Here is an 11,339-nt window from a genome sequence, read left to right as displayed (position 1 = left end):
AATTTTGAGAGGTTTTGGTTAGGTTAATAATACTGGTAGTTCAGGTTGGTTGTAGTTTGGCAGATTGGATGGGGCTTGTCAGAACGGTTCATTTGGTTAGGACACTTACAGGTTAGGTTTAGCTGGCTGGGTCGATTAACCTTTTTGTTAGACCTGGTTGTAGATTGTAGGCCTGATTTGTACATTTTAGAAGGGGCTTGGTTTTAGCTGGTCAGATTGATTTGTTTTGATACATTTTGGGTGCTTACAGGGTGGTTGAACTTAGTTAGGTGGTTAAAATGGTTTAGTTCGGTGGTGTTAAATGATATTTAGACACTGTAATAATGGTTCTAAATGATTGTGTTGAATACACTGATTTGTCAAGCTTGTTCTAGTTCTAGCTTACCAGACTGGTTTTAGCTGGTTGTAATAGTCTGGTTTGTTGGTCTGGCATTAAAGGACTATTTAAACTTACAGGCTGGATCTAGGATCTAGCTAGGCAATCTGACCAGTTAGCTCCAGCTGGGATAGCCACACACACACACACACACACACACACACACACACACACACACACACACACACACACACACACACACAGAGAGAGATATTATTATTTTTGGATAGCATGTTGCCCTCTGCTGGCTAAGGTATTGAGCTTTTCATCCTGTTATTATCAAAAATCTGACATTGTACACAAATGATACCACAAGATGATTTAAGTGTTCGGATATACCTAAGTCACGAATAACTCTTCTTTAATGGAGAGGTAGTGCATTTATAGAGCATAGAATACATTTATTTCCATATTATATGCTAATGTAGTGCACTTTTAGGATATAGGTTGCCATAGGTCATCATTAAAAAGGGTTAAAATGCCATTTGTACTGTATCACTCTCTCTTTATGTGCAAAACATAAAGACAGAAAGCCACTGATTGTTTTCTATAACACATGCTGTGTTGCCTGTCATGTCTTTGTTTTCTGTAGGCATATTTAACTGCGAGCCAATGGAATGCTAAAGAGAAGTTAAAGGTTAAAAGCTTACTGAAGCAGTACAATCAGTGTCATTTGTCATTTACTAAACACTCAGTTTAAAATCAAATAAACAAATGATGATGAAATATAATTTGGATTATACCCAGTGTGAATGAAGTGAATGAGCCCTGGGCATTGTGAACTCAAAAGCTTGATCTGCAAAATACTGAAATTATGGATCCATGTATTTGGGAAGTGTGTGAAAACCAGAGAACCCAGAGAAAACCTTATTGTTAACAAGCACAACTCTGCACATATAGTTTCCTGAGCTGAGGATCAAACTAGAGAGCCTGAAGGTACGAGGCAGCATCACAACCTTCTGCTAGAGCAAATCATATATTAAGATAAAATGCATCAGTTGTATTTGTTTTATAACTTCTCATATAATTTGGATTTAAACTCACAGTTTCCTCAAATTTCTTATTTATAATCTACCCATAAACAACTATCATCTAAAGCTAATGAGATCTGATTTGGGTGTTTTCTCACTAGATCAGCATGGCTAGATAAGCTTGGCTTGTATAGTTTTGTTAATAATATAGTTTTGTTAAGTTTACGAAAATGAAAGCATAATAAGGATTCCCCCCCCCCCCCTATGAAATTCAGTGGAGTTGCCCTTTAACGCATGCAACGTGGTACCATGTAAACTGACATACACAAACTGGGCGTGGTTTAACCATAGCCCCGCCTCTAACCGCAGGGATGCTTGCGCTTCTACGAGGATTTATCATGAAGGACTGCTGGTGCTGGGATGCGAACAGCAACAAAAACTACGAGGAGCTATTTGACAAACTAGACACTAATAAAGATGGGAAAGTTGACGTGGCGGAGCTTCGGTCGGGTCTCATAGCGATGGGGATAGCCTTGCGTACTGGAGAAGCCCAGGTAGAAAAATAAGCACCCAGATTGCATTAGCGCCCGAGACCTAGCTAGTGTATAATTCTAGCTGTGACCATAGATGTCTATCTGTGAGCTGTGACAAGCAATTTGCTGCTAGTACTAGGCGCCATTCTACATGCACGTGCTCCCATGTTACCATTTTGCACTTGTAGCCTAAATAAGATGCACGTGCGATGCACTCTAATGCTTGGTATACATCACTGTATCTTCCTAACATATTAATGTTTTATAATAATACGCACGCCTACCATTCACCTTTAAATTCACCTTTTGAGTCGCGAAGGCATCGCGATTTTATGCTTTGCCAAACCTAAATGATCATAATCTGTTTTTTTTTTTTCTCAAATCTGTTTCAAGCTGCATGAATCTACCAGTGTTCCCCGTTTGCTTTCCTGTTTAATTGTCCAGTTTTTAAATTTGCATAAAATGCCCAGTGAATATACAGTAGAAATCATTTTGGCAGCATGTTTGTGGTATGATTTGTGGGTCAGATCTCATCTCCTAACAAACACCCCTACACAATTCAAGTAGGACTTAAAACTGTCAATCAATATTTTGAGTTGTTCTTTGTTCATTAAAATAAATATTATAATCTTTTATATTCATAAAGAATTTAGTAATTATACATAATTACTAAATTGTACATAATTTAGTAATTATGTATAATTGTTATACTTATTTTAAGTGGTTAAATGTTATGCACGTTAAGCTTAATCATATATTAATCTCTCAAAAGGCTGAAGAACTTTGTACGGCTATGAAAACATTGTTTTATACCCTAGTGTGCATGTAACAATTAGTCTTTTAAAGATAAAAAGCAACGCACTTGAACGTAAACGTGCGTATTTTACATAATTATTCACAGTCCAGTGACTGAAACTGCATTGCATGTCAGGAATCTACACTAAACAGTCTATAGGCCTTAATCTTGAATATCAGCCTGAAACTATCAAACTTTTTTTTTCAAGTCTCTACAAGATATTATGTTTTATGCCTTACACAACCTACACATCTTAGAACCATGTTAAGTCAATCATGGCTATTTTCCAGTGTCATATAAGGTCAATCAGGATTCTGTGTTCCATGCTTGACAACTTCCCTTCAACCAGTGTTTGGCTTTAACCATTAACATGTCTTGACAGAAGATAGTGGCCACCGGGGACAAGAACAGGGATGGTGTGCTTGACTTCACTGAGTTCACCAGATACCTGAAAGAGCATGAGAAGAAACTGCGGCTTACATTCAAGAGCTTAGACAAGAATAATGATGGTAATAGTCTTGTCATTCCTCATTTACAGTCATGCTGAGCTTGTAAATGGTGTGTGATCATAATATAGTGTTAATGCAGCACCTTGAACTGGTTGAAATCAAATTATATGGAATGCACCCCATTACCTATTTAGATAAATCTGACCATGTATATATAATATCATGCAGCTATACAGTATCCATGTTTACAATCAATATTATAACAGATATGTCATAGTTAGATTAGGCCCATGTTTTTATTGCTTTAGAGCTTTTTATTGCATTAGGCCCTGCAACTCTTAATTAAAATGCATTACTGAAGGGTTTGGAGCCGCTGTAATTCTCTTTATTGGCTATTAGGTCGCCTGGATGCCCATGAGATCAAACAATCTCTGGCTGAACTGGGAATGGACATATCCACAGAAGCAGCACTGAAAATTCTACAGAGGTTAGATATTCACTAGATCTCTCTTAGTATTCTACTATTGTAATAAATACATTTGAATATATTGTCTAGGAATTTGTTTATATATATATATATATATATATATATATATATATATATATATATATATATATATATATATATATATATATATATATGAGAAAAAATTACATTCTAACATCTAATCAACAAGAGGAAATTAGCATTTTTTCTGTTGTTCTTTTTTTTTATCTCAATATCAGTATTATCATCATATCACACAACCCTTTGTAACAACAAAATAACTCTGTGTGTTTAGATTACTAGTTACTGTTGTGGTAGTGTAATTGACACCTTCCCAACACACAAAGCTGATTAATCGAGGTTAATTTATGGTGCAAAGCATCTGTATATCAATAACTTGAGTGGATGCAAAGCATCAGTTAATGATCTATGTGCCTAACTTTCTAGCTCTTCGTTAGTCACGTATCTTAATACATTAAAGAAACAGCCTATCATTACATTAGCTTTGATTAATTAGGTGTCTTGGATCCTAAAACCGCACAATGGAGTCTTTATGAATACAAATGTTGCTAATATTCTGGATCCAAGCCACTTCTAATGTTATGATTTGAGAATATGAGACTTATAGGATCGGTTTTGTTTTGCAGCATTGACGTTGACGGCACTATGACGGTGGACTGGAATGAGTGGAAGGAGCACTTCATGTTCATGCCTGCGACTGATCTAGAAGAAATTATTAGATACTGGAAACACTCCTCGGTCAGATATTGTTCCAATTCAAATGAATGTTTTTTGTGCTGTTGTAGTTCTAAAATACAGCGAAATAATTTTTAATGTGACCAGAGGAACGACACGGTTCAGTTGTAAGTGAAAAATGTATTTTTATACTGTAGAGATTGTTGTTGTTAAGTTAACTGTATGAGCTGAAGCTGGCGTTTCACAATAGTCTCCATCGTTTCCCTAAATGTCAACCCATAAGCTGATTATCAAATTATTAGCATTATACTCTATGCCTCTCCAAGTTAGCAGCTGGACATTGGCGATAATCTTGTCGTTCCCGATGAGTTCACTAAGGAGGAGAAGATCTCTGGTGTTTGGTGGCGACAGCTAGTTGCTGGGGCAACAGCAGGGGCAGTTTCTCGAACAGGCACCGCACCTTTGGATAGAATAAAGGTTTTTATGCAGGTACGAACAGTACAGTTTTCACATATATATGTTACTTTATGAAGTTTTAATATATGAATTCAAATGCCAATAGATTTTTAGTAGTTCCTGAATGTTCTGAATAAAAAATGAGCACTGCTGTTTATTTTAATGTTGCTTTATTTACCTCTCATCGTGTACAGAGTTGTTCAAAAATAGAGCACTGTAAGGGAAGGGTCACTGCCGAGTGCAGTAGATACTATAGTATTGCTTTGAATTGTGTTTTGATGTTTCACAGATTTGTCTTGTTGTAGGTTCATGCATCCAGGTCAAACCAGATCAGTCTGGTGGGGGGGTTCAAACGGATGCTTGCTGAAGGAGGAGTGATATCTCTGTGGAGAGGAAATGGCCTCAATGTGTTAAAAATTGCCCCTGAGACCGCTATCAAATTCATGGCCTATGAACAGGTGGGCTGTCATAAAGTCTTTTGACCCTGTATTTTCATGGCACTAACCCACACTACCTAATTAATCTCATCAGATAATTACAGAGTTCATTATGAGATTCAATATCTGTAAATGGAAAAAGATTTAACTGGATTTTATAATGACTACTGCTCCTTTGTTTCTTTGGTATTGCGGTTCTTACTTTCAGTACTTTCTCATGGCCCACAACATTGTAAAAAGACAGAACAATGGTTGTTTCTGGCAGAATATCCTATTAACACATGGTAATATGTGTCAAATGTGCTTCAGTGTCATCCAAAATCGAAAATGAATTCAACTGGTGAAGCAACCTGACCCGTAGCCTTTGTCTGCCCCTGTTCTCTGATCCTCTTTACAGAGTACGTTGTACATTGTCTTGAAAATAAAATTCCTATTCCTTCTATATGACTGAATTGGTTTAATAGGTAGACAGCTCTTAAAACAGGTGTTCTTTTGTCCACGTCTAGAGCTTTCTTGCCCAGCTTCACCATTTTTATGATTTTCTGCACCATTGGTTGTCGATGGAAAACACCACCAGGTTATGGTTGTACTAGTGAGTCTGACCCAATTAGAGGTTTCTCATAGGAACATAGATTTCATTTCAGGAGTTTCAGATGCTGTCGTGGATACTTAATTTCATGTTTTGCCACTCAACTTTCATTAGGCATCTGCAACATACCCAATTTAAATACTGGAGTTGCAAATACTTATGTCCAAAGTTATACAAATGTGTGATGTGTGACCGTTCAGTTTCATGATTATATCCATATATGAGATGTTTCTATCCTCTGTCAAGAAGTCTTGCATGCGAGTCCAGCTACTTGCCACTGAAGAGATTGAGAAGGAGTTAAGTCACACTTGTTTATTAACTCTTAATCCTAGCACATCCACATGCAAAGCTAAAAACATGTTGTTCTAGCTCACATACACTTGAACGCAGTGGGTGACATAGCTGAAATATGTGTGAAGCGAAGGAGAAATTTCCTGTATGCGACAGCTACTGAAAAGTGGAATCGCCTCTTTTTCGAATCCATGGCCATTCTTATTACATCTGATTTGCACAGTAGTGTGATGGTTTTTGAGTGAGTCATTAAGGTTAGTGACTGCATAAGGCCCTGCAGTTGATCTCCTGTTCTCTTAACTGCTGCGCACAGCAGTAAGTGATGCAGTATTTCCAGAACCCAGGAGACTTGCTTCCTGCATCACTAACGCATTATGTTTTCAGTTATGCCAGAGCTCTCTATGCTTATGTTCAGATCCCAAACAATTTAGGCAGTGTTCAAGTCTAAATCCCCCCAGGTCTGGCAGAACAAACAACTCACCACCCTGCCATGACATACACAAGAGCTTCATACAAGTTATGAGTTATGAACTGTGTCCACAGTGTCCAAGCTGCCAAACACTAACACAAAGAACAAGCCATGTATTATGTTCACCGATACAGTCAATAATGGTCTAGCCTTCTCCCATGGCACAAGCAAAAAATGTCCTTAAATAGAAGAGAATAGGAAAGAGCTCTCCTTGAGTCATGGTCAGAAGGTGATGTGAATTTTTTTTTTCGTGGTATTTAGCATGGAATTGATCAAAATACCCCCCGCCCCTGACACATGATGCTTTTCAGTAATGAGCAACCTTACTTAAGTTTCACTGTGTCAGACTTTCAATGTGCCTGTTATTGTGGCGTGTTGTTTGCTGCTCTACATTCGTAGCCTTCGTTCACTATTTCTGCATGGTGTTCTTTTGGTCTGTGCTTTGCTGTGTGGTTATTCCTTGTACACTTTGCATCCACTGCCTCGAAACAGTTTCTGAAGAATCCAAATCTGTCTGTACGGAACTGAAGAACGTCGAGCTGTGCTATGCAGCATATTTTAAATAAATACCCCTATTAAATAAGCTTTAAAAGCTTGTCATCTTCTGTATTATTTCTTTCAAGCAATCTTAAATCCTCCATGAATTTCAAACTAAGAAATTAAAAATGGAGTAATTCATGATTACTTTTAGTCTTTCACCATAGAAAAACATAATATATTTCTAACAGTGACCATGTTTGTAAATGAAAAGCTTTGGTGTATGTAGACGTGTAAGTTTATGTTAAATGTAACTATCATGACCCCCACTCCTTAATGCTGTGTATCTAAACATATTATACCTTTCAGTATAAGAAGTACCTGTCATCCGATGGTGATAAAATAGAGACAGCACAGAGATTCATGGCTGGCTCCTTAGCCGGTGCCACAGCACAAACTTCCATTTACCCTATGGAGGTGAGCCTTTAAAATGTTTATTGATCTTCTTTACTTTTTTCCACTTTCAGGCATAAATCTAAGGATGTAAAGATGTCAATGTCTTAGTTAACTTATTTTTTTCTTGAGCATTAAAATTGAATCCAGCTATAGTTTACAGTAGTAAGACATTTATAAAAGAAGTCAACATTGTTCCCATAATCTCTAAACAGTAATTACAATCCCATATGTAGATAAACAGAAATATGTCCTTTTTTTATGTTTTCACCAGGTAGTGAAGACTAGACTGACACTGAGGAGTACCGGACAGTATTCTGGGATGATCGACTGTGCCAGGTCAATTCTGAAAAGAGAGGGCATTAAGGCTTTCTATAAAGGTTACGTCCCCAACACGCTGGGCATTATTCCTTACGCTGGCATTGACCTTGCTGTTTATGAGGTACATGCAGCTATAGCCACACACTGATTGTCATTTTTGAGCCTATTAACTTTAAATACAGTGGGATTGTATACCTGTCTACCTATTAAACCAATTAATTACCCCCACAGTGTTGAATCTACCTGTCATGAATTAGGATAGTCATCCATCCATATACAGCAGTGCACTGTGATTACAAAGAGGTTTTACTCTTTAACCTGGTACTCACTCACTGCGATAGTCATATGTAATGTGCACTTTTTTATCTGAATTTTTTAATTCTTCAGCTGCTCCCTGTTTGGGGTCATTACAGCCGATCATCTAGTCCACATATTTGATTTGTTACAGGTTTTACACCAGATGACCTTGAGACCTAGACTGAGATAAGAGTTCTCTTCATTGGCTGGGTTAGCTCACTACCCGGGAGAGTGCATGATTTGCTGCTGGGCCACTGGCTCTTTTTTATTATTATTATTTTATTAATGCTTATATGATATAATACTGAAATTGGATAAATTAATTAAGACAAATTAAACACTTGGGCAGCATCCAAAATTGCATACTACAGTTTCTAATCCAGTTCTTGCATTCTGCCACTTCTAGAGCCTAAAGAATGCCTGGCTCGCACACTATGCAAAAGACACAGCAAACCCCGGTGTTCTGGTCCTGCTGGGCTGTGGTACTGTCTCCAGCACATGTGGGCAGCTGGCCAGTTACCCTCTGGCTTTGGTACGCACTCGTATGCAGGCACAAGGTAGGTACTGTGTTAATTAAAAAGCCCCAAAGAGCTCAGAGAGCCCCGCTTGAATGCTTGATGGACACCAGATGTGTCCCTATGCTCTTTCTGCAGGAGTGAGAGCTGAAGAGAATACAGAGATGGCTGGCATTTTAGGAGGCATTTAGAGAGCTGTTAGTTGGCAATAAAGGAAAGGGGCACATTAGTTACAAAAGTCCATGATGGCTTAAGGGTTAGTATTAATTAAGCTTCGTGTACAGTAGGAGTGTGTTCATATTTATTTAGAGAAACAAAGAGAACTAAATACATTTGTTTGTAAAGTGCTTTAGTAAACCCAATTCAGTCTAATACACTGCATAAGAATGTGTTAATAGCTGGTGTCATTTCTATGTTGCGCTTTCAGCATCGTTTGGAAACTCGGAGCAGCCTTCTATGCGCTCACTGATTAAGAGCATTGTGGCAAACGAAGGCATTTTCGGTCTCTATCGGGGGATCCTACCCAACTTCATGAAGGTCATTCCAGCTGTCAGCATCAGCTATGTAGTGTACGAGTACACAAAATCATCGCTGGGTATCTCAAAGTGAATGTCACTGGGCTGGGTTCCCAAACCCCCATATAGGAGTGCTGTTCCAGATCCATTTATCTTCTTGGACACTAGGAAAAAACATTAATTAAGAGAATCAGCTATAATCTGATCCCCGATCAGCTTTGCTGTTTAAAATGCCTTGTGAGTCCAGAGTTTCTTTCATGGATGTCCTGTCTGCTCTAAACACCACTGATTTTTAAAACTCATCACAAGAATAAAGCGGACTCTTATCCTGTAGATTTAACTACATGATTAAGTCTTATAAGTGTATTTCATTTGGTTATTTAAATTTGTAGCAATAGGAATGTCTGATCACTGCACTGAATAATATGACAAGTACGATTTGCCTTACGACTTGCATGCTATGACTTCTTTATGGTGTCTATGCATGTGAATGCCTGATGTCTGTGAATGTTGGTTTTATTTCTATTACATTGTTTTTTTATATTTTTATATTTTATCAGAAAGAAATATACAATGTAAGTGTACAATCTACTGTATTATAATGAAGGCCCTAAAACACAAGTGCATAGCCGACAGGATAACACCAATGCACCAGGGAGAAAGGTACCACAACCGGCATTTTAACCATATTAATAATCCAAAATCTGTGCACTTACTTACTTGCTTTCCCAATCTCCAAACGATAGGAGGAATTTCCATCGTTCGTCATAAGTGTCCCTGCTTTATTTATTATTATTATTGTGAAAATTGTCTGAGGGATTGCAATCTGATGTAATTTCCTTTTCAAAATGGCAAATAAAATGAATGATGCAATAAAACAGAACATACTGAAAAATAATTATATTTGATTTGCTGTGTTCACATAGGGCTTTAGTTCTTAGCAAGCTGCCTAATTAGCAAGCTGTACACAAGTAATAAGTACACTTGTATCACCAAAGAACTTGATTTCATTTTATTTTCACACTTGAAATTACAGTATGTTTTTCTAGTTGGCTATTCATGTAGTACACTAGTTTATTAGCAAGGCAACACAACAGTTCAGAGAAGATACAAAATATATATAAAGAATAAAGACATAATATAACATACAGTATATACAAAAACAAAATGTATAAAAAGAATAGTGGTTACACTGAAGACATATTGCACATAGGTAATATTGAGCATTTTTCAAAATTTCTGTTATTGCACGTTTAAAAAAAATTGTTATTGTTTATTATTGCAGTGAAACAGTAATAACAGTGTGTATTATGGTGACTGGGGCTTTGAGCTTTGTCTAATAGCAGCAGGGAGAAAAGAGCGTCTGTATCGCTCCTTCAGACACTTAGGATGTAACAGTCTGTCGCTGAAGGAGCTGCTCAGAGATGAAACCATTACATACAGGGGGTGAGAGTCGTTCTCCAGCAGTGATGATAGTTTTGCTAGTATCCTCCTTTCTCCCACCTCCTGTACAGTGTCCAGAAGAATCCCCAGGACTGAGCTGGCCTTCCTGATCAGCTTGTCCAGCCTTTTCCTTTCTGCAGTAGAGATACTGCTACTGTACACCAGCATACCACACCATAGAATATGGCCGATGCCACCACAGAGTCAAAAAAGGTCTTCAGTAGCTCTCCCTGCACCCCAAAAGACCTTAGTCTCCTCAGCAGAAAGAGTCTGCTCTGCACTTTCTTGTAGATTACATCAGTATTGTCTGTCCAGTCCAGTAAATAGTGTGATTCCTGTGTTCACACTAAAAAGAAGATGAGTACTTCATGTATATGGATGATACACTTGTTAAACTGAAAAAATGTAAGTGCGAAATCTCGAGGCTCGCAGTTTTGCTTACGCAGTGCGCTGACACTGAATGAGAAAAAAATTATTTTAAATTAGTACACTTTTTTAACATTTCAAAAATTCATTGTATTCTGCTAAAGCTAGCAATGTGAAATTATTTGCTCTTTGCCATCACTTGATGTTGGCCCGGGTAACAGCTTATACTTCTGGTTAGTAAAAAAAAAAAATAGTGCGACTGATGGAACTCTCTGCTAAGTGTTGGGTTCCAAATGTCATGTGCGTCAACCCAAGAGCATTTCTCAGATCCGTATCTTTCCCAATCCACCAGATATTGTATACAGCTCTTGATTTACTCTCTTGGCTTGCCCACTGGATTGG

The 11,339-nt window shown here is 37.7% G+C and overlaps 1 protein-coding gene across 3 annotated transcripts; it reads left to right on the top strand.

The window, feature by feature from the left end:
• Nucleotides 1-1,696: 1,696 nt before the first annotated feature.
• On the top strand, nucleotides 1,697-10,015 carry LOC113636944 (calcium-binding mitochondrial carrier protein SCaMC-1-like). 3 transcript variants are annotated; one of them, XR_003439238.2, is made up of 11 exons: nucleotides 1,697-1,901; nucleotides 3,059-3,185; nucleotides 3,525-3,612; nucleotides 4,260-4,371; nucleotides 4,639-4,797; nucleotides 5,070-5,222; nucleotides 7,397-7,504; nucleotides 7,755-7,922; nucleotides 8,505-8,655; nucleotides 8,752-8,869; nucleotides 9,041-9,181. XR_003439238.2 is itself a non-coding variant. In XM_027137299.2 (10 exons), exons 1-10 carry the CDS (start codon nucleotides 1,719-1,721, stop codon nucleotides 9,220-9,222), a joined length of 1,428 nt encoding a protein of 475 aa, XP_026993100.1. In that variant the 5' UTR covers nucleotides 1,697-1,718; the 3' UTR covers nucleotides 9,223-10,015. The 3 variants fall into 3 exon arrangements, 2 of the variants coding, with proteins under 2 accessions (XP_026993100.1, XP_026993099.1); XM_027137299.2 differs by lacking the exon at nucleotides 8,752-8,869 and having other exon boundaries at nucleotides 3,062-3,185; nucleotides 9,041-10,015; XM_027137298.2 differs by lacking the exon at nucleotides 8,752-8,869 and having other exon boundaries at nucleotides 9,041-10,015.
• Nucleotides 10,016-11,339: the final 1,324 nt, after the last annotated feature.

This window comes from Tachysurus fulvidraco, chromosome 22 (genome assembly GCF_022655615.1).
Source record: "Tachysurus fulvidraco isolate hzauxx_2018 chromosome 22, HZAU_PFXX_2.0, whole genome shotgun sequence".
Lineage (NCBI taxonomy): Eukaryota > Metazoa > Chordata > Actinopteri > Siluriformes > Bagridae > Tachysurus > Tachysurus fulvidraco.
The sequence above is the reverse complement of the archived record's forward strand: the minus strand, read 5'-3'. Positions and strand labels throughout refer to the sequence as shown.